The sequence below is a fragment of the Lepus europaeus genome, chromosome 4 (genome assembly GCF_033115175.1).
Source record: "Lepus europaeus isolate LE1 chromosome 4, mLepTim1.pri, whole genome shotgun sequence".
Classification (NCBI taxonomy): Eukaryota; Metazoa; Chordata; class Mammalia; order Lagomorpha; family Leporidae; genus Lepus; species Lepus europaeus.
In genome coordinates this window covers 147,556,504-147,581,240 of record NC_084830.1, presented here as the reverse complement: position 1 = coordinate 147,581,240, position 24,737 = coordinate 147,556,504, and the positions used below count along the sequence as shown (strand labels likewise).

Genomic DNA, 24,737 nt, shown 5'->3' with positions numbered 1-24,737 from the left:
GTCCCATATAGGCACCAGGTCGAGTCCCAGCTGCTCTACTTTCCAGCCAGCTCTCTGCTGTGGCCTGGGAAAGCAGTAGAAGATGGCCCAAGTCCTTGGGCCCCTACATCCCCGTGGGAGACCCGAAGGAAGCTCCTGGTTTCTGATTGGCCCAGATCTGGCCGTTGTAGCAATGTGGGGAGTAAACCAGTGGATGGAAGACCTCTCTCTCTCTCTCTCTCTCTCTCTCTCTCTCTCTCTCTGTCTCTAACTCTGCCTTTCAATAAATAAATAAATAAATATTTTTTAAAAAGCCACTATTGGAAAACATGTTAGTATTTGAAAAGCTACTTCAGATTGGTTTTTAGAACCTTTTAATACTTTAGTTTTCATTCTTCAAATGTATAACTTAAACCAAGTAGTAGCTGTAAATATGACAAACAATTGTGTTCATTTAAGGACAGCTGGTTCCTTCAGTTTTGCCTTTGGCAGTTTTGTCTTTGAGAAGGGTCACTGTAAATTTTGCTCTTATATTCCTTTTTTTTTTTTGAAAGATTTTTATTTAATTATTTGAAAGAGTTACATGAAGAAGGAGAGGCAGAGAAGAGAGAGGTCTTCCATCCGCCGGTTCACTCCCCAGTTGGCCACAACAGTTGGAGCTGTGCGGATCCGAAGCCAGGAGCCAGGAGTTTCCTCCAGGTCTTCCACGTGGGTGTAGGGGCCCAAGGACTTGGCCATCTTCTACTGCTTTCCCAGGCCACAGCAGAGAGCCGGATCAGAAGTGGAGTAGCTGGGACTCGAACCGGCGGCAATGTTTTAAATGTTTTAAAACATTTCCTGAAAATTTCTGATCTCATAAACTGTGAAATTTATACTGAATGCAAAAAGTTTGGTTGTCTTCTAGAAACAGGTAGAACTGTTTAAGGTTGGACTGTTAATGCATGAGAGCAACCCCTGTTTATTTATAAATGTTTCCAGGCTGAAATACCTTGCATTTCTGTCTTTTGCCATGGATCCCTCCTTATAATTTTAGCTGGTTGTTTTGATTTCTCAGCAGTGACCTCTGGAAATGGAGCTATAGAGGTGCCTTTTTATTTTCTAAGTACTTATTTCTATGAGAGGTAGAGTTACAGACAGAGGAAGAGACTGAGAACCATCCACTGGTTCACTCCCCAAATGGCCGCAGCGGCCGGAGCTGCGCCGATCCAAAGCCAGGAGCTTCTTCCGGGTCTCCCAAGTGGGTGCAGGGGTCCAAGGACTTGGGCCATCTTCTACTGCTTTCCCAGGCCATAGCAGAGATTGGATTGGATTGGAAGTGGAGCAGCCAGGACTGGAACTTTTCTTCTCTTTTTTTTTAAAAAAAATCTTGTTTAAGCAATTTTAACATATTCATTTTCCTTGTATTTCCTTGTATTTGAAAAATAGAAATTGTCCATTTTTACTCCCCAAATGCCAGCAACAGCCAGCTCTGGACCAGGCTGAAGCCTGGAGTCAGGAACTCATTCAAGGTTTCCCATGTGGATGTTAGAGCCCCAACTGCTTGGCCCATCACCTGTTGCTTTGCAGTGTGCATGTTTGCAGGAACCTGGAACTGGCAGCAGAGCTGACAGTCGAATCCAAGCACCCTGATATTGAATGTGGGTGTCCAAAGCAGAGACTTGATCGCTTTGCTAAATGCCTGCTCCTCTGCCTCCTGATTCTTTGCAAATTGGCATTTTACTTTGTGACTGCAGGCTGGTTGCTCTGAGCTCCAGATTCATCCTCCTGGCTTTAGTGAGGCTTCTTCCTGCTTGAGGCCTTCCCCGGGAAGGAATCTGGCTTCATCTGTGTGTAGGCATACTCCTGTGGTCACTGTTTGGACTGCTGTGGTAGGCAGCCTGTAAAAATCATATAGTTGGGGTTGGAAGAACTGGTTTCCCCAAAGGAGATGAGGGAGCCTGCTGTATCCAAAAGAAACAGTGTGCAGGAAGAAGTGGCATCTGTCCACTGGAAAGAACTAGGTCTGTTTCTACAGAAGCATAGAAGTGAAGTCTCAGATGGTTAGTTGAGTATCTGTCAACTCTGGTAGAAGTATTAAAGTTGCCTCAAATCTTTTAAGAACTGTAAAAAATGTGTAACTCGTTGTAGGTCTAGAATACCCTAAACTTCCATTTTGCTGTTAAAAAAAAAAAAAAAAAAAAAAAAAAACCCAGCCCATCCCAACCTGAAATTCTGTGCGTAAGCTCAGCAACCTCCATTGTAAAGAGCCTGCCCAGGATTCTGGTGTGCCCTGAGCTTGGAGAACTGTGAGCGGGCCTGCCCAGTATAAAACTAAAGCAGTGCTGCAGTTTCTATGGAGGAGAGAGAATCAAAGCAGCAGATAAGTAATTTTTTGCAGAATTGGAAACTCTGTTAGAATTGGCAATACCTCATCTGTATATAATAGGTTCTTGAGAAATATTTGGTCATAATATTGAATAAGACAAGGTTTTCAGAGAACTGAGCTGACATTGTTTTGTTTAAAGCCTTTTATTCATTCAACAGCCATTTATTGTCTTCTGTGTCAGGCACAGCTGTTGTCATAGAACTCTTAGAAATGTAGAAAGCTAAACTGTAAGCAGATAAACCATAATGCAATGTTGTTAGTGCATACAACATGCATTTCAATTATTGCACTAAGTGCTCAGACCAGTAAAAAGGTTTGGAGTGAGCGCATTTGCTATAGCTTGTTGACATCGCTCCCATGCAAAGTGTTTGCATTTTTATGTTAATGAAGATCCTTTGTATCATAAAATGTCTTCATCTGTGGGCAGGAATTCAGACAGCTCATACACACAGGGAGTCACTGTCCATGGCATCATCTAAAAGCTAGCAGTGGCTTTAGAAATGCCTGCACCTAATTACGCTATCACTGTTTCAAAAACCTACCTTCAGTTTATTTCAGAGGCTCCAAAGCTTTGTTTTCAGTGCCCTTAACTCAGGAATTTCTTTCACAGGGCTCCAGTGCCAAGAGAAATATTGTACAGATACATTTATTAAGTACTTTGGCCCACACAACTTAGAAATTATGTCGTAACTCTGTTATCATTTGAGAAAATAACATGGACATTTCATTGCAAAATAACCACAGTTACTTAGGGGGTATTTGTGCCTGCCGGGCATCATACATCTTCTCAGACCACAGGGTCAAAAGTGACCACCACCACCCTCTCTTCCACCTCCTCATTAACTGGGTCACAGTGCTTACTTTTCACAGCAACCACTCACAGCCCAACTTCCCAGAGATGCCCCTCTGAAGAAGAATGCATGTTAATGTGTTGAAATGGGGAATTATCTCAAGCTTGTAGTTCCCATAGTGTCATACAAGGCAGGTCTGCGTGTTTCCCTCGAAATGAAAATCCCTGGCGAAGTCTCTGGGTGTTAGCTGGGATACCTCGATAACACAGTTTGGAAGTTTTGGTCTTATTTTACATAATTCACAGATGGGAGAGTCCGCTGCACCGCTGAGCTGAGTTTCTCTAGGTCACAAAGTCCAGTTGGTTTATCTTTGAACCCTTCATTTATTCAGGCCAAATTGGTGTAAGGGAGTGCTGTCTTGCACCCTGAAAGTATTCACTGTTGTCCCACTGCCCAAAATCCAGCTGTTTTCATTCTCTTCCTTCGCCATGTATGTCTGCTTCTAGAACCATCTCAGCAGCACCACCCTGTGCTCTTCCCTTGGCTGCTTGTGAGCCCCCTGGGACCAGACCCTCATTTGTTCCTCAGTAGCGTATGTCTGTACATAAGCTGCCTTGGGAAGAGTCTTAGAGGAAGTCTGAACTGTTAAGTGATTGAGTGATTACTGTGTTTTAGAAGTTAAATTTTATTAATCTACAGATGTAAACGAAGTCTGGGTAATGATATTGCTACAAAAATATGTTTGAAAAATTAAGACTTAAAAAGCTGTATGGGCCGGCACCGTGGCTTAACAGGCTAATCCTCCGCCTTGTGGCGCCAGCACACCGGGTTCTAGTCCCGGTTGGGGCGCCGGATTCTATCCCAGTTGCCCCTTTTCCAGGCCAGCTCTCTGCTATGGCCTGGGAAGGCAGTGGAGGATGGCCCAAGGGCTTGGGCCCTGCACCCGCATGGGAGACCAGGAGAAGCACCTGGCTCCTGGCTTCAGATCAGCGTGATGCGCTGGCCACAGCGGCCATTGGAGGGTGAACCAGCGGCAAAAAGGAAGACCTCTCTCTCTCTCTCTCTCTCTCTCTCTCTCACTATCTACTCTGCCTGTCCAAAAAAAAAAAAAAAAAAAAGCTGTATGTTTAAGTTTATACATGTATTCAAAAATTGACTGATAAATTGCCACGTGTCACATATGGTAGTGGCCCTTGTGAACACCAGTTTTGTATGCACTCTCTCTGAAGGAGTGCAGCTACCAGCAGGCACTTGAAATCGCGTGTGATTCGATGGAGGTAGACACAAGGCTCTCTGGGAGCACTAGCCTAGAGGGGATAAAGTAGTAAGATCCCTCCAGGTACGGGTACAGAAGTGAGGGCACGGCACAAGTGGAGAAGTGTGTGTAGCAAAGGCAAGCTTACAGTGCAAGGAAGTAGTAAAAGATGGTTCTGAAGAGATAAAGGGATTGTCACGTGCTGTGAAGTTTTGAATATATCCTGAAAGTTTTGAAAAGTCACTGAGGTGCTTGGAAATGGTGAATGACATGACCATATTGTTATATTGGAGAGGGAGATGTAGATACAGGATGAACAAGGAAAAGAACTTTCTCAAGCTGGAAGAAATCAGAAACTGCTTCAGCCATCTAAGTGAGAGGTGAGGGGAGCTTGAAATAAGGCCACATGGGCATGGGGAGAGTGAAGGTGCAGAGTACTTAAGGACCAGGATGCTGAAGTGCTGGCACTGAGAGAGACAGAGTGGGATGTCCTGGTAAGCTGCTTGTAGTTCTGGTAGTGTTGTTAGCAAAATAGGGCATAAAGAGGAGGAAGGGGTTACAGAATAAGAGTATACATTCAGTTTTGAGCAGGACATTTGAACATCCTGTCAACAGTGGCATGGTGGTATGCAGCAAGCAGTTGAAAGTGCAGTCTGATGTCTCACTAAGAGAAGGTAGACCTAGCAGTCTGCAGTCTGCAGTTAGCAACGGGACGTGTCCTGGAAGACCCATCTCAGAATTGTACATTCTAAGTCTTGAAAATAAATATTTGCCGAATGACTTTTTTTAGGTTTATATATTTATTTGAAAGGCAGAGTTAGAGAGAGAGGGAGAGACAGATCTTCTATCCATTGGTTCACTCCCCAAATTGCCACAACAGCCAGGGCTGGGCCAGATCCAAAGCCAGGAGCCAGGAACAACTTCTGGATCTCCTGTGTGGGTACAAGGGCCCAAGCACTTGGGCCATCCTCCGCTGCTTTCCCAGACCATTGCAGGGAGCTGGATCGAAAGTGGAGCAGTTAGGACTCCAAATGGTGCCCAAATAGGATGTCAGCACCACAGGAGGCAGCTTCACCACTGCACCACGGTGCCAGCCCCTTTCCCAGTGATTTTTAAGCAGGCATTTGTCTTGATGGACATTATTACCGTGATCACATCTGTTATGTAGCATCCACACAGCAGTGGTCCTCGATCAGGCTCTTTGTTGGGCTTGGAGGGGGGATCTCATCTCCTTCAGTGTTGATTTCAGGAGCTTGGCCCTTGCAAGTCATTCTGCCAGTGAGAGGGCTTCATTCAAGAAAGAGGGTAGAAACCTTAGAGAGAGGCCTGAGGAAGCTCTCTGGACATCTCAGGAAAATGTTCCTTCTGTTTAATGAAGAGCAAGGCCTCTGTTTGCCACTGTACACATACAGAAGACTTACACTGGCTACAGCTCTGCTACAGCCTCAGACTAAAACTGACAGTCGGGGAAGGACACAGCTGAGAGAATTGTAGAGAAATGACACAGAAAAACTGAACGCACTGCCACTGCATCTGTTTATGTCTGCTGTTCTGTGTTATTTTCAGAGAAGTGTGTGTGTTATATGTGAGTCGCAGTGTTACTCTGTAACGGCGTTGGAGCTAGCCTGATGTTAAATGGTAACTAACTCGTGTGGGGTGTGTGTTTTTGCATATTGAAAGGCAGAGGGAGATCTTCCATCCACTGATTGATACCCCAAATGCCCGCAACAGCTGAGGCTAGAACCAGGCATTCTGACACAGGCATTTGACATCCCAGGTGGCGTATTCGATGCCAGATGCTCAACCCATGTGGTAGATTTTCTAAAAACTTAGAGTATCATGGGCACAATGTCTTGTAACAGATACAGGAGGAAGATAGGAGAGGAATAAGGAGTTAACTTGTGAAGTACCAGGGCATGAGAAAGAATGAGAACAAGATTAACTTCTCGTAGAAATCAGACATGAAATGATACATTACAGATGTTTGTTACTCATGCTGGTGTCACCACTTGTACTGTAATGCAGTACCCAATGTTTTATGTGACATAGTAGGAGTAGGAGGAAACTACATGAGGTAACAGTTTTTACAGTATTGCTGTAGGAAAATATCCAGACCTCCACGGTCCCTCAGCTTACGTGCAGTACTGGCTTCAGCCGTTACAGGGGCCATTTCATGCTAGCTCTAAGTGCCTCCTCACCCAGATCCTGTGAAAGGAAATGACAGATAGCACATTTCACCCTGAAATAGTTCAGTATGTATTTCTTTTTTATATAAAGCAGCTTTAATGAGGTATAATTGATACACTGTGAATGGCATGTTTTAAAGTGTACGGTTTCATTTTTGGTATATATCACTGGAACCTTCAGCACAGCTGAGATTGTGAATATTTTTACCACCTGAAAGTTCTTCAGGTGTCTGTGTAATCTCTTCCTGCCCCCTCCCCTTCCCCAGGGAACCGCTGATGGCTTTCTGTCAGCATACATTAGTTTGCATTGGAGTCAGAGTATGCACCTTTTTGTTTTGCTGTGTTTTTGAGTCTACTTCATTATTCTGAGACTCACCCAAGACCTCTTTGTTTATAACAGTGTTATCCTACCCCAAAATAATCATCTAATACCCAGTTTTAAAATTTCTCCATTGACAAAAAAGTGTATATTTAAGGTTGGTTTGTCCATATCGGGATACAAACAACATTCACAGTATAGCAACTCCTTTTAAAATAACCCGTCATTTCCTCCTCCGCGGGCCTGCTCTAAATGATTAGTTATTAATAATGTTCTTGTTGAAACGCATGCAGATATGTTGTGGAAGAGATGGTTTGTTTAATTGCCTCCACATCAGCACAACCACTCATGTCTGCATACCCTAGTTCTTGACCTTGGGCAGAGTAAAAGTTAGTATTTTAAGGATGGCAGCCAGTGCCGCAGCTCACTAGGCTAATCCTCCGCCTTGCGGCGCCGGCACACCGGGTTCTAGTCCCAGTCGGGGCGCCGGATTCTGTCCCTGTTGCTCCTCTTCTAGGCCAGCTCTCTGCTGTGGCCCGGGAAGGCAGTGGAGGATGTCCAAAGTGCTTGGGCCCTGCACCCCATGGGAGACCAGGAGAAGCATCTGGCTCCTGCCATCGGATCAGCGCGGTGCGGCGGCCATTGGAGGGTGAACCAATGGCAAAAAGGAAGACCTTTCTCTCTGTCTCTCTCTCTCACTACCCACTCTGTCAAAAAAAAAAAAAAAAAAGGATGGCAGAATTCTTGTGAAGTTTGACAGTCTTAAAGTCCCCCTTAACGAGTAAAGCGCGTTTCCAGGAAGCTCAGTGGCTGTGCTGCTGACAGGAGCGCCAAGTGCACCATTTCCTGTTTTTCTCTGCAGAGGCCTGACTCTGGGATTCCCCTGGTTTGCACATAATGTAAATCATGTCTGTCTTGAATTCTAAATGTAACACACGTGTGCACACACAGTCATTTCTTAAATGTCCACATTGTGCCTGGAAACAGGTTTTTATATTTTTTAGTATTCACTTATTCTGAGTCTCCGTCTTTGGTTCTTTAGGAGTGTTGTGACAGTTGTCACAAGAACCCCTTGACCTGTGACCTGCCTTCTCTGGAACCTTTTAACACTGGCAATCCTTTTTCTTTACCTCTTTCCCTGGATATTTCCCATCAGAAACAGGATGGTCAAGTCTCCCCATTGTAAAGGGAAACCATTGTCTTCACTCCCTGTTCTCTCTTCAGCTGCTGCTCTTCTTCCTGTCTGGAGGTGGACTTCCCTCTAGAGTTGTCTAGATACTCTCTTGCTCTTGCTGATGGGTCTTCCTGCTTGATGGACTTGGGGCTCACCGAGGTACCCTTTGAGTCCATGTCTGAACCCAGTGAAAGGTCTGTCTCTTGTTGGTTCTCTGCTTCTCCACTCAGTTGCCTGCTCCCTCTGTGACACACCTTCGATCCTCCTCCTGACTTTCAGGCTGTCTTTGGGGCCTCCTTTGGAGAGTTAATTCTGTACTCAACCTTGGAAATGTGGACTCCTTTCCCGTTTAATCTCTTTGAGAACCCTGCTTCCCTATATCCACCTTGTCCTCTTGGGGACATCTCTTGCGTGTCTTTCAATTCAGTGTGTCTTAAACAGAATCATCTGCCTAGAACCTGGTGTTGGTAGTCCAGGGTTCTGCACTTTGTCTACTCAGATCTCAAGGACTGTACATACCCCTCAACTCTTGCTGCCCTGTCCATTCCCAAATGCAGCCAATGAACAGATGGTGATTTTATCCACTTCTTTCCCTCTCTGCTGTTGAATCAAAGTCATTGCCTTTTCCCATCATGACCATAGCAACAACAGTAACTGTGTTAACTACAATGGCTCTACCTTTTGATCGCCCCCAACCTGCATTCCACCTGTAGCTGTGTTCCCTTTCAGTTCTGTTTGGTCATCTGCTCTGTGTGGCAGCCTTGTGTAGTCTGCCTCTTGTTTCTCATTTGCATCTTGGGTCCCTACCCTCACTGTGCTCCCACAATACCAAGTAGCTTCCCTTCCTGGACCCTACACTCTTTCTAGCCTTAGAGGACAGAGTAAAAGCTTCTCCTTTCTTAGCTCAAAAACAAGATTAGATGAGGCCAGCGCTGTGGCATGGTAGGTTAAGCCTCTGTCTGTGGCTCTGGCTTCCCATAGGGGTGCCGGGTCGTGTCCTGGCTACTCCTCTTCCAATGCAGTTCTCTACTAACAGCCTGGAAAAACAGTGGAAGATTGGCTAAGTCCTTAGGCCCCTGTACCGACTTGGGAGACCTGGAAGAAGCTCCTGGCTTCGGCCTGGCCCAGCGCTGACCGTTGTGGCCATTTGGGGAGTGAACTAGTACATGGAAGACTGTTCTCTCTCTGCTCTGCCTCTCAAAAACAAAAAACAAGATTAGATTAGGTGGATGAGGAAACCGTGTGGCAGTGAAGCCTTCCGTGCAGCACGGTAAAGGGCAAGCAGGACAGCACTCCCCGTTTCCGACTGAGAAAGCCGTTCCCTGCTGCAGGACAGGAGCAACTGAAGCTGCCTTGAGCTGTGCGGTCTGAGGGTGGCCTCTTTGGAAACAGTTTAGTTAAGTGCTTTGGAACATCTTCCCTCAACAGTGATACACTTTTATTAGTGTGTGGTCTGTTCTCTCACAAGCATATTCATTCATTCATTCATTCTTCCAAGAAACATGGCTGAGGTGTAGGCAGGCCGTGGCGGCAGTACACCATGGTATCTTTTCCTGAAACATGGTCGTGTAGTACCTCAGCCGTCAGAATGAACCACCCAGTGTGGAGGAATAGGCCAAGTGCAGGCTTCTCCCTTCCCTGGAAATGGGGCTATTCTGTGGCATCCAGAGAGGAGGCAGGATTCTGTGACGTCTGGGAGTCTTTCCCCGCCTGAGAGAGCTGTGTGGCGGAGTCCAGCGGCTGGCTGTGCATCAGGAACAGTTGTCCCTTACAAACTATCTCAGGAAGTTGAGCGCCGTGCTCCTTCAGCCGGAGATGCTTGCCAGCTTCTGCACTGTGCCAGGAGCCTAGAAGCTTCCTTCTCTACCCTTCAGGAAAGCCCAATAATTTGTCCTGCCCCGATACTGAAAAAATGTCTGTGTTCTGATGGTAAAGGTAGTTTTTTTGTTTTTCTGGAGAATGAGTGGTTCTTTCCTCTGCTGTTTCAAACCAAATGTCTACAATTTGAGCCCCTACTTGGGGATAAAACTGGGAGGCAGGAACCCCATCCAGGTCTCCCATGTGAATGGCAGGAATTCCGTTACTTGAGCTACTGGCACTGTGTCCCGTGGTCTGCCCTAGCAGGAAGCTAGAACCAGGAGCTGAAGCTAGAAGAAAAACCTGCTCCAAGATAAAACCTGTGTTCAGGTAGAGAGCAAACACAAGGTCCAGTTAGTGGGAGGAAAACCTAACAGACTTGGACATGACCCATTGCTCAGGGACATTTCATGAACATTTCAGAGGGGAAGCACTAGGCTGTTTTTGGCTTCCAATCTGCAGTAATAAAAGTCAGAAAACAGTAATACAGTATATACTCACTTTTAAAATACTCGTGTGTGCACAAATTCTACTTGTGTGGTTTTATAGAATTCTGCCATGTGGGATTGTCTTGATAAGATTTGAGGGTTTGTGAACATGCCAATAGATGCGCACATTAGAATTTTATGTTTAAAAGCTGCTTTACACAAATTTATAACTTGCTTGGTTTTGAGACAAGCTGCTGTTTGAGTAGCAGTCTACTGTCGAGGGAGGGAAGCTGGGAGGTAGAGCTGGTTTCAGGACACTAACCTGGCTATGCCTGGGCCCTCTCCCAAATAGAACACTGTCTCTCAGGGGTCAGGGACATTCAGGATGCTCGAAGATAATAACGTTTATCTGTGGAAAAATCTCATATGCTTAGTGAACAGCAGGTTCAGGAGGTGCCTTCAGTGAGGTGGATGGACATATTGGTGGGAAAGGGACTGCTGTTTGCTGAAGTCATTGGGTAACAGGGAACAAGCACCCTGAGCAAGTCATCCAGAATTTCTGAGAGTCAAACCCCAGGCTAGTTTGAACAGAGTTCCCATCATAGCCAGGAAAGAGCAGCAAACACATTAGGGCCAGATCGCACAATCTCCACAGGACAGCATGGCAGATGGACCTGGAGGTAGTTGGGTATAAAGCAGGGAGGTAGTTGGGTATAGAGTCAGCTTGTGCTCAGTGTGCTTTTTACTAACATGGTGACTAATGATCATTTTATACTTGTGTCCTTAAAAAAAAAGGAAATCTTAAATGGTTGTACCAATATGTGGGTGGCCAAAGTGAGACCAAATAATATATTATAAAGTTCCAAATAATAGACTGTTATTTTTGTCTTATCAATCATTTCTTTTGGTGATTTTATCATAAGATGTCACTGTGGTAGTCCAAGAGTTAGATATTTTTGTGTCCTTGATCAATTTATTGTACTATTAAGCAAAGTCATTTATGCACAGTTTATAAATCTGTCAGAATAACTTTTTTATCAGATCATTTTCTCAACACATTGTTCCCCACATTTTAGAAAAGGCGACGACGGATTGACCGAAGTATGATTGGAGAGCCAACCAACTTTGTACACACGGCTCACGTAGGATCAGGAGACCTGTTCAGTGGGATGAATTCAGTGAGTATGCTGGTGCTCATGCCCTGAGAGCCTTGAGGCGCAGAGTAGGAAACCTGCTTGTAGAGACCCAGTACAGAATGGCTGTGTAGACACTGAATAGACACAGACAGCGAGCACAGGAGAGGAAAAATGAAAAAATCATCACTCCTACTTTGCCAAGTTATGTATTTATTTTGGTACTAAATTCTTCAGGCCTTCTCTTGAATAAATTATTTAAAACTTAAAAGGATGAATTCAGAATGGAGGTTGATAATTCCATTGATTCTCATGCCTACACCAAAAAGGAACGAGAGATGAGCCTTTTAATAATGGTGGATTTTTGTCAGGCAGCTGACTTTTTTTCTTTGTTTTTATGCATTTTGGCCATGTGGCGCAGTGGGTTAAAGCTGTGGCCTGCAGTGTCAGCTTCCCATAAGGGTGCTAGATCAAGACCTGCTGCTCCACTTGTGGTCCAGCTCCCTGCTAATGTGTCTGGGAAAGCAGTAGAAGATGGCCCAAGTGGCCGGCGCCATGGCTTAACAGGCTAATCCTCCGCCTTGCGGTGCCGGCACACCGGGTTCTAGTCCCGGTCGGGGCACAGATCCTCTCCCGGTTGCCCCTCTTCCAGGCCAGCTCTCTGCTGTGGCCAGGGAGTGCAGTGGAGGATGGCCCAAGTTCTTGGGCCCTGCACCCCATGGGAGACCAGGATAAGCACCTGGCTCCTGCCATCGGAACGGCACGGTGCGCCGGCCGCAGCGTGCCAGCCGCGGCGGCCATTGGAAGGTGAACCAACGGCAAAAAGGAAGACCTTTCTCTCTGTCTCCCTCTACTGTCCACTCTGCCTGTCAAAAAAAAAAAAAAAAAAAAAAGAAGAAGATGGCCCAAGTCCTGAAGCCCCTGCACCTACTTGGGAGACCCAGAAGAAGCTCCTGGCTGGCCCAGCCCTAGCTGTTGAGGCCATTTGGGGAGTGGATCAGAGGATGGAATAACTCCCTCCTCTCTCTGTTTCTCATTCTCTGACTGTAAGTTGCCTTTCAAATAAATAATCTTTAAAAAAGTATGTATTTGTTTGAAAGAGACAGAGAGTTGTCTTCTGTCTATTGGGGTTCACTCCCCAGGTGGCTATAACAAGCAGTGCTGGGCCAGGCTGGAGCCAGGAGCATTTTATGTGGGTCTCCCATGTGGGTGGCAGAAGTGCAGACATGTAGGCTGTCTTCCAGTGTTTTTCAGGCCATTTGCAGGAAGCTGGATTGGAAATGAAGCAGCCCAGACATGAGCTGGTGTTGCAGGCAGTGACTTTACCTGCTGTGCCACAAGACCAGCCCCACAGCTGATTTTACAAGCATTTTTACTGCATTCCATTCATAACATACTACCTTCTACCTAACATTAGAATATTTATTGTTTAGCAGTTTGCTCTGAGTTCTCATATATGTCTCTTAGAGCAAGGCAGCAAAATTTGATGTTTTGGGCAGTAAAATTTGAAAAATTAAAAATGTAGAAGATCTGATATTTGTTGTAATTTAGAGATTTCAGTGAATTGTGCAAGGATTTAGAGTTATTTAGCAGAACTGTTGTAATCCCTACCATTTAAGAGAAAATCAGAATGCAGTATTAGAAGCCACAAATGAGGGTTCTCATTGGGTGTTGCCTCACTTTTGCCCTTAAGGAAGCCACAGGCATAAGGCCCTCTTTCCCCCTTTTAAAGTGAATGGGTCCTTGGTGATCCCTAGAGTGTTCAGAACCAGAAAGCCAAGAAGCCTTTGAAACGCAAATTATGACCCACACTGACCAGGCAGCCTTGGCACAAGACGGTGCAGGAGAACAGGGACTTTTAAAATAGGTAGGTGAGTATCCTGGATACCACCAACAGAGTTGTCCCCTCAGTTCCTAGGTAAGCAAAGGAATGACATTTGTGGCTTCCTGGAAAGGAAACAGCTTGTTTGTTCTAAATCTGTAGGAAAAGTACTTTGTTTCACTTGACTGCTTTTGTGTAAACTGGTTTCAGTAGCTTCGTTTTCTGGATCACAGAGTGAAAAGATCACACAGGACCATATTGCTGGAATCACTGTGGTTATTATAATACAAGGGGGCTTCAAGAAGTTAATGGGAAGAGTACATATTATGAAAAGCCATGCACCAATTTAAAATGTGTTTTGCACACATTTTTTCATGAACTTCAAAAGTTCTTATGGGTGTATAATTAGAATGAATTGTTTCAAATGTCTTGTTGAATTTTAATTTCTTAGCAACAGATAATTTCTTCACTTCAGATTTTTAACAAGTGTACAGGAAGAATTAAGTTTAGTTTGGATACTAAGTAGCCATTTAAGTCTTGCTCTTGTACATGTGAATTAGTCCTCCTCTGCGGCTTGTCTCAGTGAAAGCCTCTCTGTCTAGGGTAGAACTGGAAGACTGTTTCCCAGCAAGAAGGGGCTTGTGCTCCGAGTCTCCAGGAAGCCTCCTCTTGACTGTTTAGGAAGTTATGTCATTTTTTCCAGACTAATATGTCTCCCAAAGGTATTTCGTCTGCTGGTCCACTCCCCAAATGGCCACAATGGCTGGAGCTGGACCAATCTGAAGCCAGGAGTTTCTTCTGCGTGTCCCACACCAGTGTAGGGGCCCAAGCTCTTGGGCTGTCCTCTGCTGCCTTCCCAGGCCATTAGCAGAGAGTTGGATTGGAAGAAGAGCAGCCAGGACACAAACCAGTGTCCACATGGAATGATGCAGGTGCCCCCGCGCTGGTCCCCCAGTCATTTTGTAGTAGTCAGTTCATATATGAATTGGTTGTCTGCTAAGCAATACTCGGCATCTTCCCCCGTCTCCACCACCTGAGCTGAGTTGAGGCTGTTGTGGAGGGAACTGCTGAGTCAGTTGAGTCTGCTAAAAGTCTCATTTCTACTCGCAGAAACCTAACTCATACAATTAGGTTCTCCCATGCAGTAATAACACATAATAGAAATGCAGTAATAACCACAAATAGATATGCTATACCTAAAAAAGTAATTTCTCTTAAGTTTTTATATGCTAAGGACTGAGCAGCTAGTATTATGGACATGACTCAATGCACAGAAGATAGCTTTGCTTAAGCTGTATTATTAGATGGTCAGAAGACTTCTAATTTCTCCCCCCCCCCCAAATACATTGTTCTCCCAAGACTACCTTTTATAGTAACTCTTGCCAGAAACTACTCACAATCATAGAACTCCTAAAATACTGTGTAGCCACAGTCACAGGGAGATAATGAGTCGCAACACTGAAAGAGTAGAGGAAGAATACTTCAGTTTTCAGAATGGTATAAAGCCATAGAGATCCTGTTTTTTAAAAACAAGCCTGGGGGGCCGGTGCCATGGGTTAATCCTCCACTTGCTGCGCTGGCATCTCATATGGGTGCCGGTTGATGACCCAAGTGCTTGGGTCCCTGCAGCCGCACGGCAGACCTAGAGGAAGCTCCTGGCTTCAGATTGGCACAGTTCCAGCTGTTGCGGCCATTTGGGGAGTGAACCGATGGAGGGAGGGCCTTTCTGTCTGTCCCTCTCACTGTCTGTAACTCTACCTCTCAAGTAAACAAAATCTATTTTAAAAAAAACTAGGCCTGAAATATCTCTGAAAGCTGTGTTAGATGGGAAATGATATGGTATCAGGGCTGAACTCAAGTTTACGCCACATAATACCATCAATGTTGGTTACCACCTAACTGGGCAGAAAATGAATTTGAACTAACATTTCACAGCAGGCCACAGACCGCATTGACTGAGCAAGTTTGCTTTAAAAAAAAAAAAAAAGGCTTATAGATTTCAGGTATTTTTCTTATTAGAATACCTATATTCACAATTAAATGAATATATAATACAGTATTATATGCCATCATTTGAAGATGGCCCACTGCATTTTATATTTTGCTAGTATCTTCTGTTAGCACATATTTAACCTGCCATATTGCAAGACAAACGCAGGCAGACAGGCAGGCATTTTCCTTCTTTAAACATAATGCACTACCTTAGGGTCACCAAGAAGCGCTCACTTAGTGCTGATGAGTGGACTGTGGAGTGAGGGTGGCCCCCCATTCCTTCTCCTGTCAAGCCGTGGTGTGTGCTGGCCACGTCATACTCCCCCAGAGTGATGGCTCCTGTTGCTCAGCACGTCCGAGATCCTACTGCTAGCCATTGTTTTCCAGCTGTCTAGCTGGACTCCTTAATTCTGCTTCCAGACTGGTTTTCCCGTTTACAGGATCTAATGTTGGAATAATGGTGCACTGAAGGCCCTGCACAGCTTGCAGGTGACTGTCACAGTGAGCCGATGAGCAGCCTGCTCTTCAGAGAGGATAAACAGTTAACGAACTTGGACTATGATCTGTCTTTGGATTCTTGGACTTTATTTTTTTTGGTAACTTTGTGAGGCTATATTAATTAAGATCGTAAGACTTATCTTTGCTGGTCCAGTTTCTGTTCTAAGTAATTAAGGTATAATCTATGAGATGTCTTAAGTTGATTGCAATTATTTAAAGTGACCAGTCTCACCATTTGCCTTTTAAACTGGAAATCTGCTTATGGAATTATTACTGTTTTCCAAAGTTGTCCTTCTGAAAACACCAGCTAAGACGGTAGCAGAAGGACCACTTCAGTTGTACAGAACCTTGCACCTCATTTTCATTTGCTTTATTTTTAGGTTAGCTCCATTCAGAACCAAATGCAGTCCAAGGGAGGCTACGGCGGGGGCATGTCTGCCAACGTGCAGATGCAGCTGGTGGACACGAAGGCAGGATAGCCATGCTTCCCTCCCCGTGAGTACCTGGGGCGGACGAGGCCCCCACATAGGTGCTGTCGCCACCAGCCTTCATGGAGCGCTGGGGAGCAGAAATGTATTTTGTTCTCATTTCTTTTAAATTGTGAACTTAATGGGGAAGGCAAAAATATTTTAGTTGGCTGAGTGTGTTTGAAGGGAATGTCCTAGGTAGTTACAGGAGTTGGCGTGTAAGTGTTAAATTGTGTTTTTTAACGAAGTTGAAAACCTTTGCGATGTCCAGAAGGGGAGGTGGCTTTGCTTTCTGTGTCCTTTTGAACAGCAGTGAAGTTATAAGGCTACTTTCTAAAATGATAAACCCGGAGAATATGAAAGTAATTTGATTTTTTTTCTTTTGGTTTGTAGGTTATTGTGAATTTCTATATTTTTTCTGTCCACTCTTCTCCAAATTTGGTCTTGTGATTGCATTTCTCTTATTTTTAATTACAAACAAGAAGTGTGATGACAGCTTGTTCACCTCCTTGTGATTCCTCCGCTGAGATGTTACTGTTTTGCTCCAAGAAGACTCTGTCAGCCGAGCCCTTCATTCCCTTCAGCTGCCATGCATGCCTTTGGACTCCTGGACAGAGCTCTTGGGATCGTAGCTGAATTTCCCACGTTTAATCAGTATGGATCTGACCGCAGCATGATTTTTTTTTTGTGAATGCTAACACCATTTTGTAGTTCTTCTCCATTTTAAACATTTTTCTTTGCACTTCCACCCCCTCTGCCTTATGATTTCACCAGTAAGCAAGGACACACTGTTATCTGCTAACTTGTCACCACTGATGTGTGATCCTTCAACAGACTAGGGATGTGTGTGCGTTCCGTAATCGCTTCGCTGGGAGCCCACAGGGTGTAGCAATTGAAATGGTCTCGCTGCTCTGGGTTAGTGATACTGCTGCTGCTAGAGACAGGTGGCGACAGCAGCACCTCACATCAGTTCCATAGAAACAGAAACTTACAGCCTAGTATAAAGGCATAGCTTGGGGTCTGGTTGGAGTTGCAGTAAAAGCAAAGCCAGCGTTCTTATGGCATTCATCTGTTGTCAGGGTATTTATTTGAGCACCAGGACCTGTGGTTCTGTATCTGCGTGTGGGGTAGTCTGCTCAGCCAGTCTGATCCTGAGCATCTTCATTGCTCTGTGTATGCATTGCCTGTTGCCTGGTTAGTTCTGTTTAATACGGTGCTGTCCCGTGTGTGGAGCTTGTGGCCAGTGTCCTAAGGCCGGGCCTCCAGAGCCGCAGGCCGTAGAAGTTGGCAAGAACAGCACACTGACCTGGCTGAACCATTGCCAGGGAAAACAGCCTTGGCTCAGGTTCCAAAATGTATTTATCCTTTGCTGATTTTGTGTATTTCAGATACTTCTGTAAATGTTTCTTTTTCTACACTAGAGTATTGTTACGCCCCAGTCAGTGGTTTGTGTTCTGTGTAAACCCCAGGTCCAGTTGAGGCCTAGCCAACGGTATGTAGTAGGATTAACATTTCATGCAGTGCTATTGGGGAGCTGTTTCCCTCTGCTTTCAGTTACCATAGTCCCAGGTGCTTGTGAAACAGCTGCCTGAGCTGAGTGTCAGGTTGACACAGGCAAAACATGAATGCATTTCTCCTCTCCATCTTCCCAAAGTAGAGCACCAGCTTACTCCATCCGTGTGTTTTGCCATGTTGAGCCTTCCTACCTGCCAGTTCCAAGCACAGAGAAAGAATAATCAAGGTAAAACATTGGACTCTTCAGAAATAAGCAGTTTAACAACTTCTAAACCTCACTTCCTCTGCTGTCATTAATTCCTGGTGCATTCTGGGATCTGCCCCGCTGCACTGCTGGGGTGAGCTCTCTGACAGATGAGGTTCTTTGGCATTATGAGCACTGAAATGATTCTGTCTACTTCAGTTGTGACTTTTTGTGCCTGTCATTTTGTTCCTGAAACAAGAGGATCAGGAGCCATTGTCCTTCGCCCAGCTCCTGGTTTATTTTATTCCTCATTCTCATCGCTATGTTTGCAACTGCTCCAAGGAGCAGTGTGTGCCGGCGGTGCAAGAGTGTTTCACGGTAAACCCTGGGCTGGGCGCTTCAGCCTTTTGCTGTCGTGCACAGGCCCAGGGGCGACCCCCTGTAGAGCAGCCCGTGCCATTATTCAGGGAGGCAGCTAACCCCGTTCACACGTGGGACCGTGGTTCTCAGGAGGCACCGTTCCCTTTAGCAACACCTCTCTGAACTGAAGATGATTTAATCAACAGAGGTCCGGCGCGAAGTTCATGATGCTATCAATACTTTGCTAACAGCTGCTCAGGCAAGGGGAGCGGGACGAAGAGTGATCCCACGGATTGGGGCAGCAGTCACCTGCAGTGACTTCGGGGCAGCATCCGCTTTCACTCGTGTTATTAAATTATAGCAGTTTCATTAGAGAACAAGTTTGCCTTGATTTTGTTTAAAATGACTTCTGCTTAGCACCCAGAAGATAAAATTGACATATTTTTATAATATAAGCATACTTTTTTTGTACATTGTGTTCATTCTTGAATAAAGTGAGTTCAGTGTTGGCTTATAGATATTAAAAAAAAAGTATTGATTTTGATTCAATAAATGTTTTCTTCCACTCCTGTTTTGTTTTCTTTTCTCTAAATAATATAATCTTCCATTTCTGTAAGGAGCTGTTTACCAGAATCCACATTAGAAAAGAGGGGTTAAATTTAATATGCACTTAGAGAGGTTTGATTCATGCCTGGGTGTTTTTTCTTTAACCTGTTAAATTACCTTTGTATTCAGCAGATTCAGGGTGACTCCCTTATGGAGTGATTTTACACCCCAAGGAACATGTGGCACTGTCAGTAGACATTTCCGGTTGTCACAGCTTGAGGAAGGGGTGACGAGCATGGGTCTGTGAGAAAATTAGGGAAGAGTGTTTCGGGAAGTTCCAGTGACTTCTGTCCTCATTCTACGGGGAAACTGGCTTAAAATCCGTTGTTGGTCCGGCGCCGCGGCTCACTAGGCTAATCCTCCACCTTGCGGCGCCGGCACACTGGGTTCTAGTCCCGGTCAGGGCACCGATCCTGTCCCGGTTGCCCCTCTTCCAGGCCAGCTCTCTGCTGTGGCCCGGGAGTGCAGTGGAGGATGGCCCAAGTGCTTGGGCCCTGCACCCCATGGGAGACCAGGAGAAGCCCCTGGCTCCTGCCATCGGATCAGCGCAGCGCGCCTACCGCGGCAGCCATTGGAGGGTGAACCAACGGCAAAAGGAAGACCTTTCTCTCTGTCTCTCTCTCACTATCCTCTCTGCCTGTCAAAAAAAAAAAAAAAAAAAATCCGTTGTTGACGGTGATTTCTAACAGTCCTAGTGAGGATCTGCAGTTAGGCTGACGCTGTCCACAGGTGCAAGTCCCAGACCCAGCTTCCCAGGGACTCAGGTTCCTGGCTTTGCCACGCCCGAATGCTGTGCACAGCTGGGGAGTAAACTGCTGGGTGGGAGGTCTCTGCAGCCTTTCCAAGCTACAGAACTGGATGCTGGTTAGAAGACCTGTATTCCGAGTTTCTGCTGTTGAAGGACATACACACAGACACATCCACGACGGTGTAGTCGATTGCCTACAAGTGATGCGCCCTCTGCTGAATGCTTTGGTCACCTGGGAAGAAACGGAATGAAATTCTACCCTATGTGGTCTCCATCCAAGGTGGTCCAGTGAAGACGACGACAACCATTGGATAGCACCTTTATCTGACAGTTCATGTTTTTCCCTTGAACTGTTTTTCTGTTCCAGGTTATGAATTTTTTTTGTTTTCACACAATCCTGTCCCTCAGGTATCTGCAGCCCCTGGGCCTCTTGTGACCCGAAGCATCATCCTGTTCATTCCTGTCCTGGCCATCGTTAGGCCTGCCCAGGAAAAAAAAATCTTAGCGTGTACTAGAAGCAAGTTCCTCCCTGAAGACGACAGTCAGGTGTTTAATCGGTGACCTAAGGAGCAAGTGTGCAGAATGCGATCCTGGTGCCTTGCATCACGGGAGGAGGGAGTACGAGACAAGCAAAGACAATGCTCGGGTCCAAGCCCATCTTCCGCTCTCCTGGGAACACGAGCTCCAGGGCTCCTTCGGGCTTTCGCAGCTCACTGCGGCTCACTGCTCAGCGGTGTCAGGGCTGAGAGCCTGCCCTGGGGTCCAGCAAGCATTCCTCCATAGGTACTAGATAGGCACTTCCTTCAGAATCTCTACCTTCAGTCATCTAAGCATATGTGGCCTGCACGTGGCCGTGTGTGGCTCCAGTGCGTGAGCCCTGCCCACGCCCCGGGCAGTGTGCCCCGTCTGCCAGCCCTGCTGCTGCGGTTTCTTTAAAAACCAAGTGTTGCACGTTTCACTCATGTCTCAGCAGAGGCACAGACTGTTAGACTACTTTTTGTCAAGGCCACAAACATTTTACCCCGTAAACAGTTTTCACAAGCGTGTGGAGGTTTGACTGACCTCCGATTGCTGCTGCTGCGTTCTCTCCAGGAGCCAGGCGTTCCTCTGTGGCTGCAGCCACATCTTACAACGCGCACCTTAGCTCACGGGGCTCCACAGGTCAGCTGCTCCTGCAAACCACAAACAAACAAACAGTCTGTTCTCTCTCCAACCTGTATTCTGAAGCAACAAATGTGATCCGGTAGCTGAGGAAGAAACCATCCTGTAAGTAATGAGGGATGGGAGGGACAAGGGCCAGAGGGTTCAGGGGCCAGACCAAGGAAAGAAAGCAAGGAAAATGCTTCCAAGGGGGTGGGGGGAGGGGAAGGCATTTGGCAGAGCAGCAGGGCTGCGGCTTGCGTGTTACCTGAGTACCCAGTTCAAATCCCAGCTCAGCTTTTGATCCAGCGTCTTGCTAAATGCACACCCTGGGAAGGCCTTGCACGACTGCCAGCCACAGGAGACCCCAGAGGAATTCTTGGCCCTTGGGTTTGGCAGGGCCCCGCCCCAGCAGGTAAGGGCAGTTGCAGAGTCAAGCAGCAGAGGGGAAACCTCTGCCACTCAAATACAGTGAAATAAACGCTTCGTGCTCTCCTTTATGTATTCAGTCTTTCATTTACTAGCTGTCAGTGGGCCTTTCATTCTAAAGACTCCCGGGGCTGGCGCTGCGGCCTAGCAGGTAAAGCCACTGCCTGCGGTGCCAGCATCCCACATGGGTGCCGGTTTGGGTCCCGGCTGCTCCACTTCCGATCCAGCTCCCTGCTAATGGCCTGGGGAAGCAGTGAAACATGGCCCAAGTGCTTCAGGGACCCCTGCACCCATGCAGGAGACCCACAAGCTCCTGGGTTTGGACCAGCCCAGTCCTGGCCATTGCAGCCATCTGGGGCATGAACGAGCAGAATGAGGGTCTCTTTGTCTAACTCCACCTTTCAGATTAAAAAAAAAAAAAAAAGCCTTGGTTATTCAGCATTGGAAATTTCTCCGGTTATTCCCTTATCCTCTGAGGATTGCATGGTTTCTCAGCAGTAACTCTGTGGTCTGGGACAAATGGAACAGTTCTGCAAATTTCTGAACATTTATCTGAACTAGAATTCTGTGCATAGCTGTACTCAACTGAGATGCCAAAACAAAGAGGAATCAGAGACTTGCTTTTTGACAACCCCTTCCTGGAAACACTGCATCTGCTTTGCAAGACTAAGGACAGAGAGAGTGAACTTTCAGGATTTCTAGGTCTGAAACAGAACTAGAAGACGTTCTGTCCACAACCGAATAAGGAGTGCTTTTGGAAAAGCTGTTTATAAGAAGCATGCTCAGGTGGGCCACATCCACATGAGTCTGTCTGGTGTTGCTGTAGCCATGCCTGCAGCTGGCTACTTGACACAGAAGTGTGTATTTAGCTTACCCTTTTGGAGGTACAAGAGCATGGTGCTGCCATCCTGACCAGGGTCTCCAGGCATGTCAAAACCACACGGCGGTGAAGCTCAAAGGCAACTGGCCATGTGTAGAAGGGGCCAAGGGGAGCTGCCTGGCCTATGACAACCTCTCCCAACTATGCTTGTGACCAAAATTAATCCCATCCAAAGGTGGGGCACCATTGACCTAATTAACTTGCACACTAGGTGCTACCTCTGAAAGGTTCTGCCACCTCCACACCACCAGGGGGCACAAGAAAGCAACCTGCCCAGCACCTGCCCTGAGCAGGACACTCACACTGACCGAACTAGCACAACTGCACAGGAAAATCTCGACATTCACAAAATTTTTCTTGAGCATTCTGTGCACAGTTTATAACGTCTTAGGCTTATTTAGCTTACTATGTTTAATTACCGTGTTTTAACTTAGTCTATGTTTAAGCATTTGGAAATACAGTGGTGAACAAAACAACCTGCTTTACCCTCCAGGAACTTGATTTCCAGTGTGGGTGCAGATAGACAGACTTCAAAACAAATATTAAGTAAGTGGGTTATAGAAGTTCTCTGGACAAACAGCTGGAGGTGCAGGAGAGAGATTCACACCGTGACGATCTCAGTAATTGCATGAGCACATCTTACTGCTACCAGATACAAAAAGACAATTCTAGGTATTCTTGTATAAACCAGCAACATATGCAACTTTGCAACCCTGGATGGCTAAATCCCAAGGGCCTTCAACAGGCTTGGCTGGGCAGGAGTCACTTAATAAACATGCCGCATGGAGAATTGTTTGAGCAGCACAGCTGCAGAGAAAAATACTTGATTTTCTGTAACAGCTCATCTAGCAGGGGTGCTACTGTCCAGAGTCCTCATCACCTGGCCCAGCTCCAGCGGGTAATTCAAAGCATCCACGTACAATATTCATATACCCATTAATGAAATAAAATTACACTTTAGAAAACAAATTCAGAAGTTGTACAGAAGAGAGATGGAGGAGAACCTAAGTGTTACTCTCCCTTGTGTATATTGTTGAAGCTCATGAATTCTCTGCATACACGTGCTTAAAATGTCTCCAACAGGGGCAGGCATTTTGTCCTGTGGTTAAGATGATGGCACCCCTCATCCGAGTGCTCGGGTCTACTCCTCGGCTCTGGATCCTGACTCCTAACGTAAACCTGGGGGAGTAGCAGTGGTGGCTTCAATGACTGAGTTACTGTCACTCGCATGGGAGACATGCTTCAGCCTGGCCCAGGCGTGGCTTTTGGGGGCTTTGGGGGAGTGAATCAGCTGACAGCTCGCTCCCTTTCTCCTTGCTCCTCCATTTAAAATATAAAATTTTAACAAATAAGAAATATGACAGTACAACAAGAATGAGAGGGAAGAAGGCCAAGTCTATAAAACCTAATTTGGATATGAGAAATTGTGAACAAAGCTGGTGAATCAAGAAATCAAAGTGTGCCTCTTTGATGCAGAGTGAGGGGGGTACCCCAGGGAAGACTCTGAAACACATACACTACCGTAGTTATCCTTCGGCGGCAGCAATGGGGTTGTCATATGCAGTTACTGAGAGAAGGGAAAAAATTTAACAAGTTAGCCATTTAAGAGACTTCTGGGACACCATCAAGCCAACCAATATACACATTGTAGGGATTCAAGAAAGAAAAGAGGGCCAAGAGCCTAGTTTCAAAGAATACTGGCTGTAAGCTTCCCAGATTTGAGGAAAGAAGTGAATATATAAATACAAATCAGTGAGCTCCAAGTAGGATCCAATGAAAGAAACCCACAAAAAGGTAATCATCACATCGCTCAAACACAGGGAATCTTGAGAACAACCAGAGGAAAAACAATGCAAAAATTCTCAACAAAATAGTAAATTGACTGGAACCAGTAGATGGGAGATACCTTCCCCGCTGTCTCCCACTGACTTTCCAATAAATAAATTGGAAAGAAAAAAACTAAATACGTTACAGCAACACATTAAAAGGACTAAACCATACCAAGTGGAGTTTATTCCTGCAATGCGAAGATGGTTCAACATATGAAAGTTACCCAGCAGACCAAATTTACAAAACAGGAAACACACACTACCAACTCAGTTGATACAAAGTGTTTGACAAAATTCAACACTAGGAACAGGAAGGGAGCAATCTCTACAGAATGAGGGCTCTACAAGGAGAGCCCACAACAGACATGACACTGAGTGATGGAAGACAGGGAACTTTTCAAACCAGGAACAGGCCAGTTGTATCATTTCACACATTCAAAGTCGTAGCCTAATGAACTAGGTAAGAAAAAAGGCATCCAAGCTGGAAAGGAAATGGAATTATTTCTGTCCCCATGAGCCATGATCATTTATGTAGAAAACCCTACTGAGGGCCAGCGCTGCGGCTCAATAGGCTAATCCTCTGCCTATTGAGGGTTCTAGTCCCAGTCGGGGCGCCGGATTCTGTCCCAGTTGCTCCTCTTCCAGTCCAGCTCTCTGATGTGGCCCGGGACGACAGTGGAGGATGGCCCAAGTGCTTGGGCCCTGCACCCCATGGGAGACCAGGAGGAAGCACCTGGCTCCTGGCTTTGGATCAGCGTTGTGTGCCGGCGACAGCATGCC

General features: G+C 46.0%; 1 protein-coding gene across 1 annotated transcript in view; it reads left to right on the top strand.

Annotated features, from left to right (window-relative positions):
* Positions 1–18,890, top strand: part of CDC42SE2 (CDC42 small effector 2) — a 103,957-nt gene extending 85,067 nt beyond the window's left edge. Inside the window, exons 4-6 of the mRNA XM_062189223.1 lie at positions 11,431–11,532; positions 16,180–16,294; positions 16,660–18,890. Of these exons, the coding sequence (XP_062045207.1) occupies positions 11,431–11,532; positions 16,180–16,278 (201 nt within the window). The 3' untranslated portion in view covers positions 16,279–16,294; positions 16,660–18,890. The remainder of the gene's footprint in view (positions 1–11,430; positions 11,533–16,179; positions 16,295–16,659) is intronic.
* Positions 18,891–24,737: the final 5,847 nt, after the last annotated feature.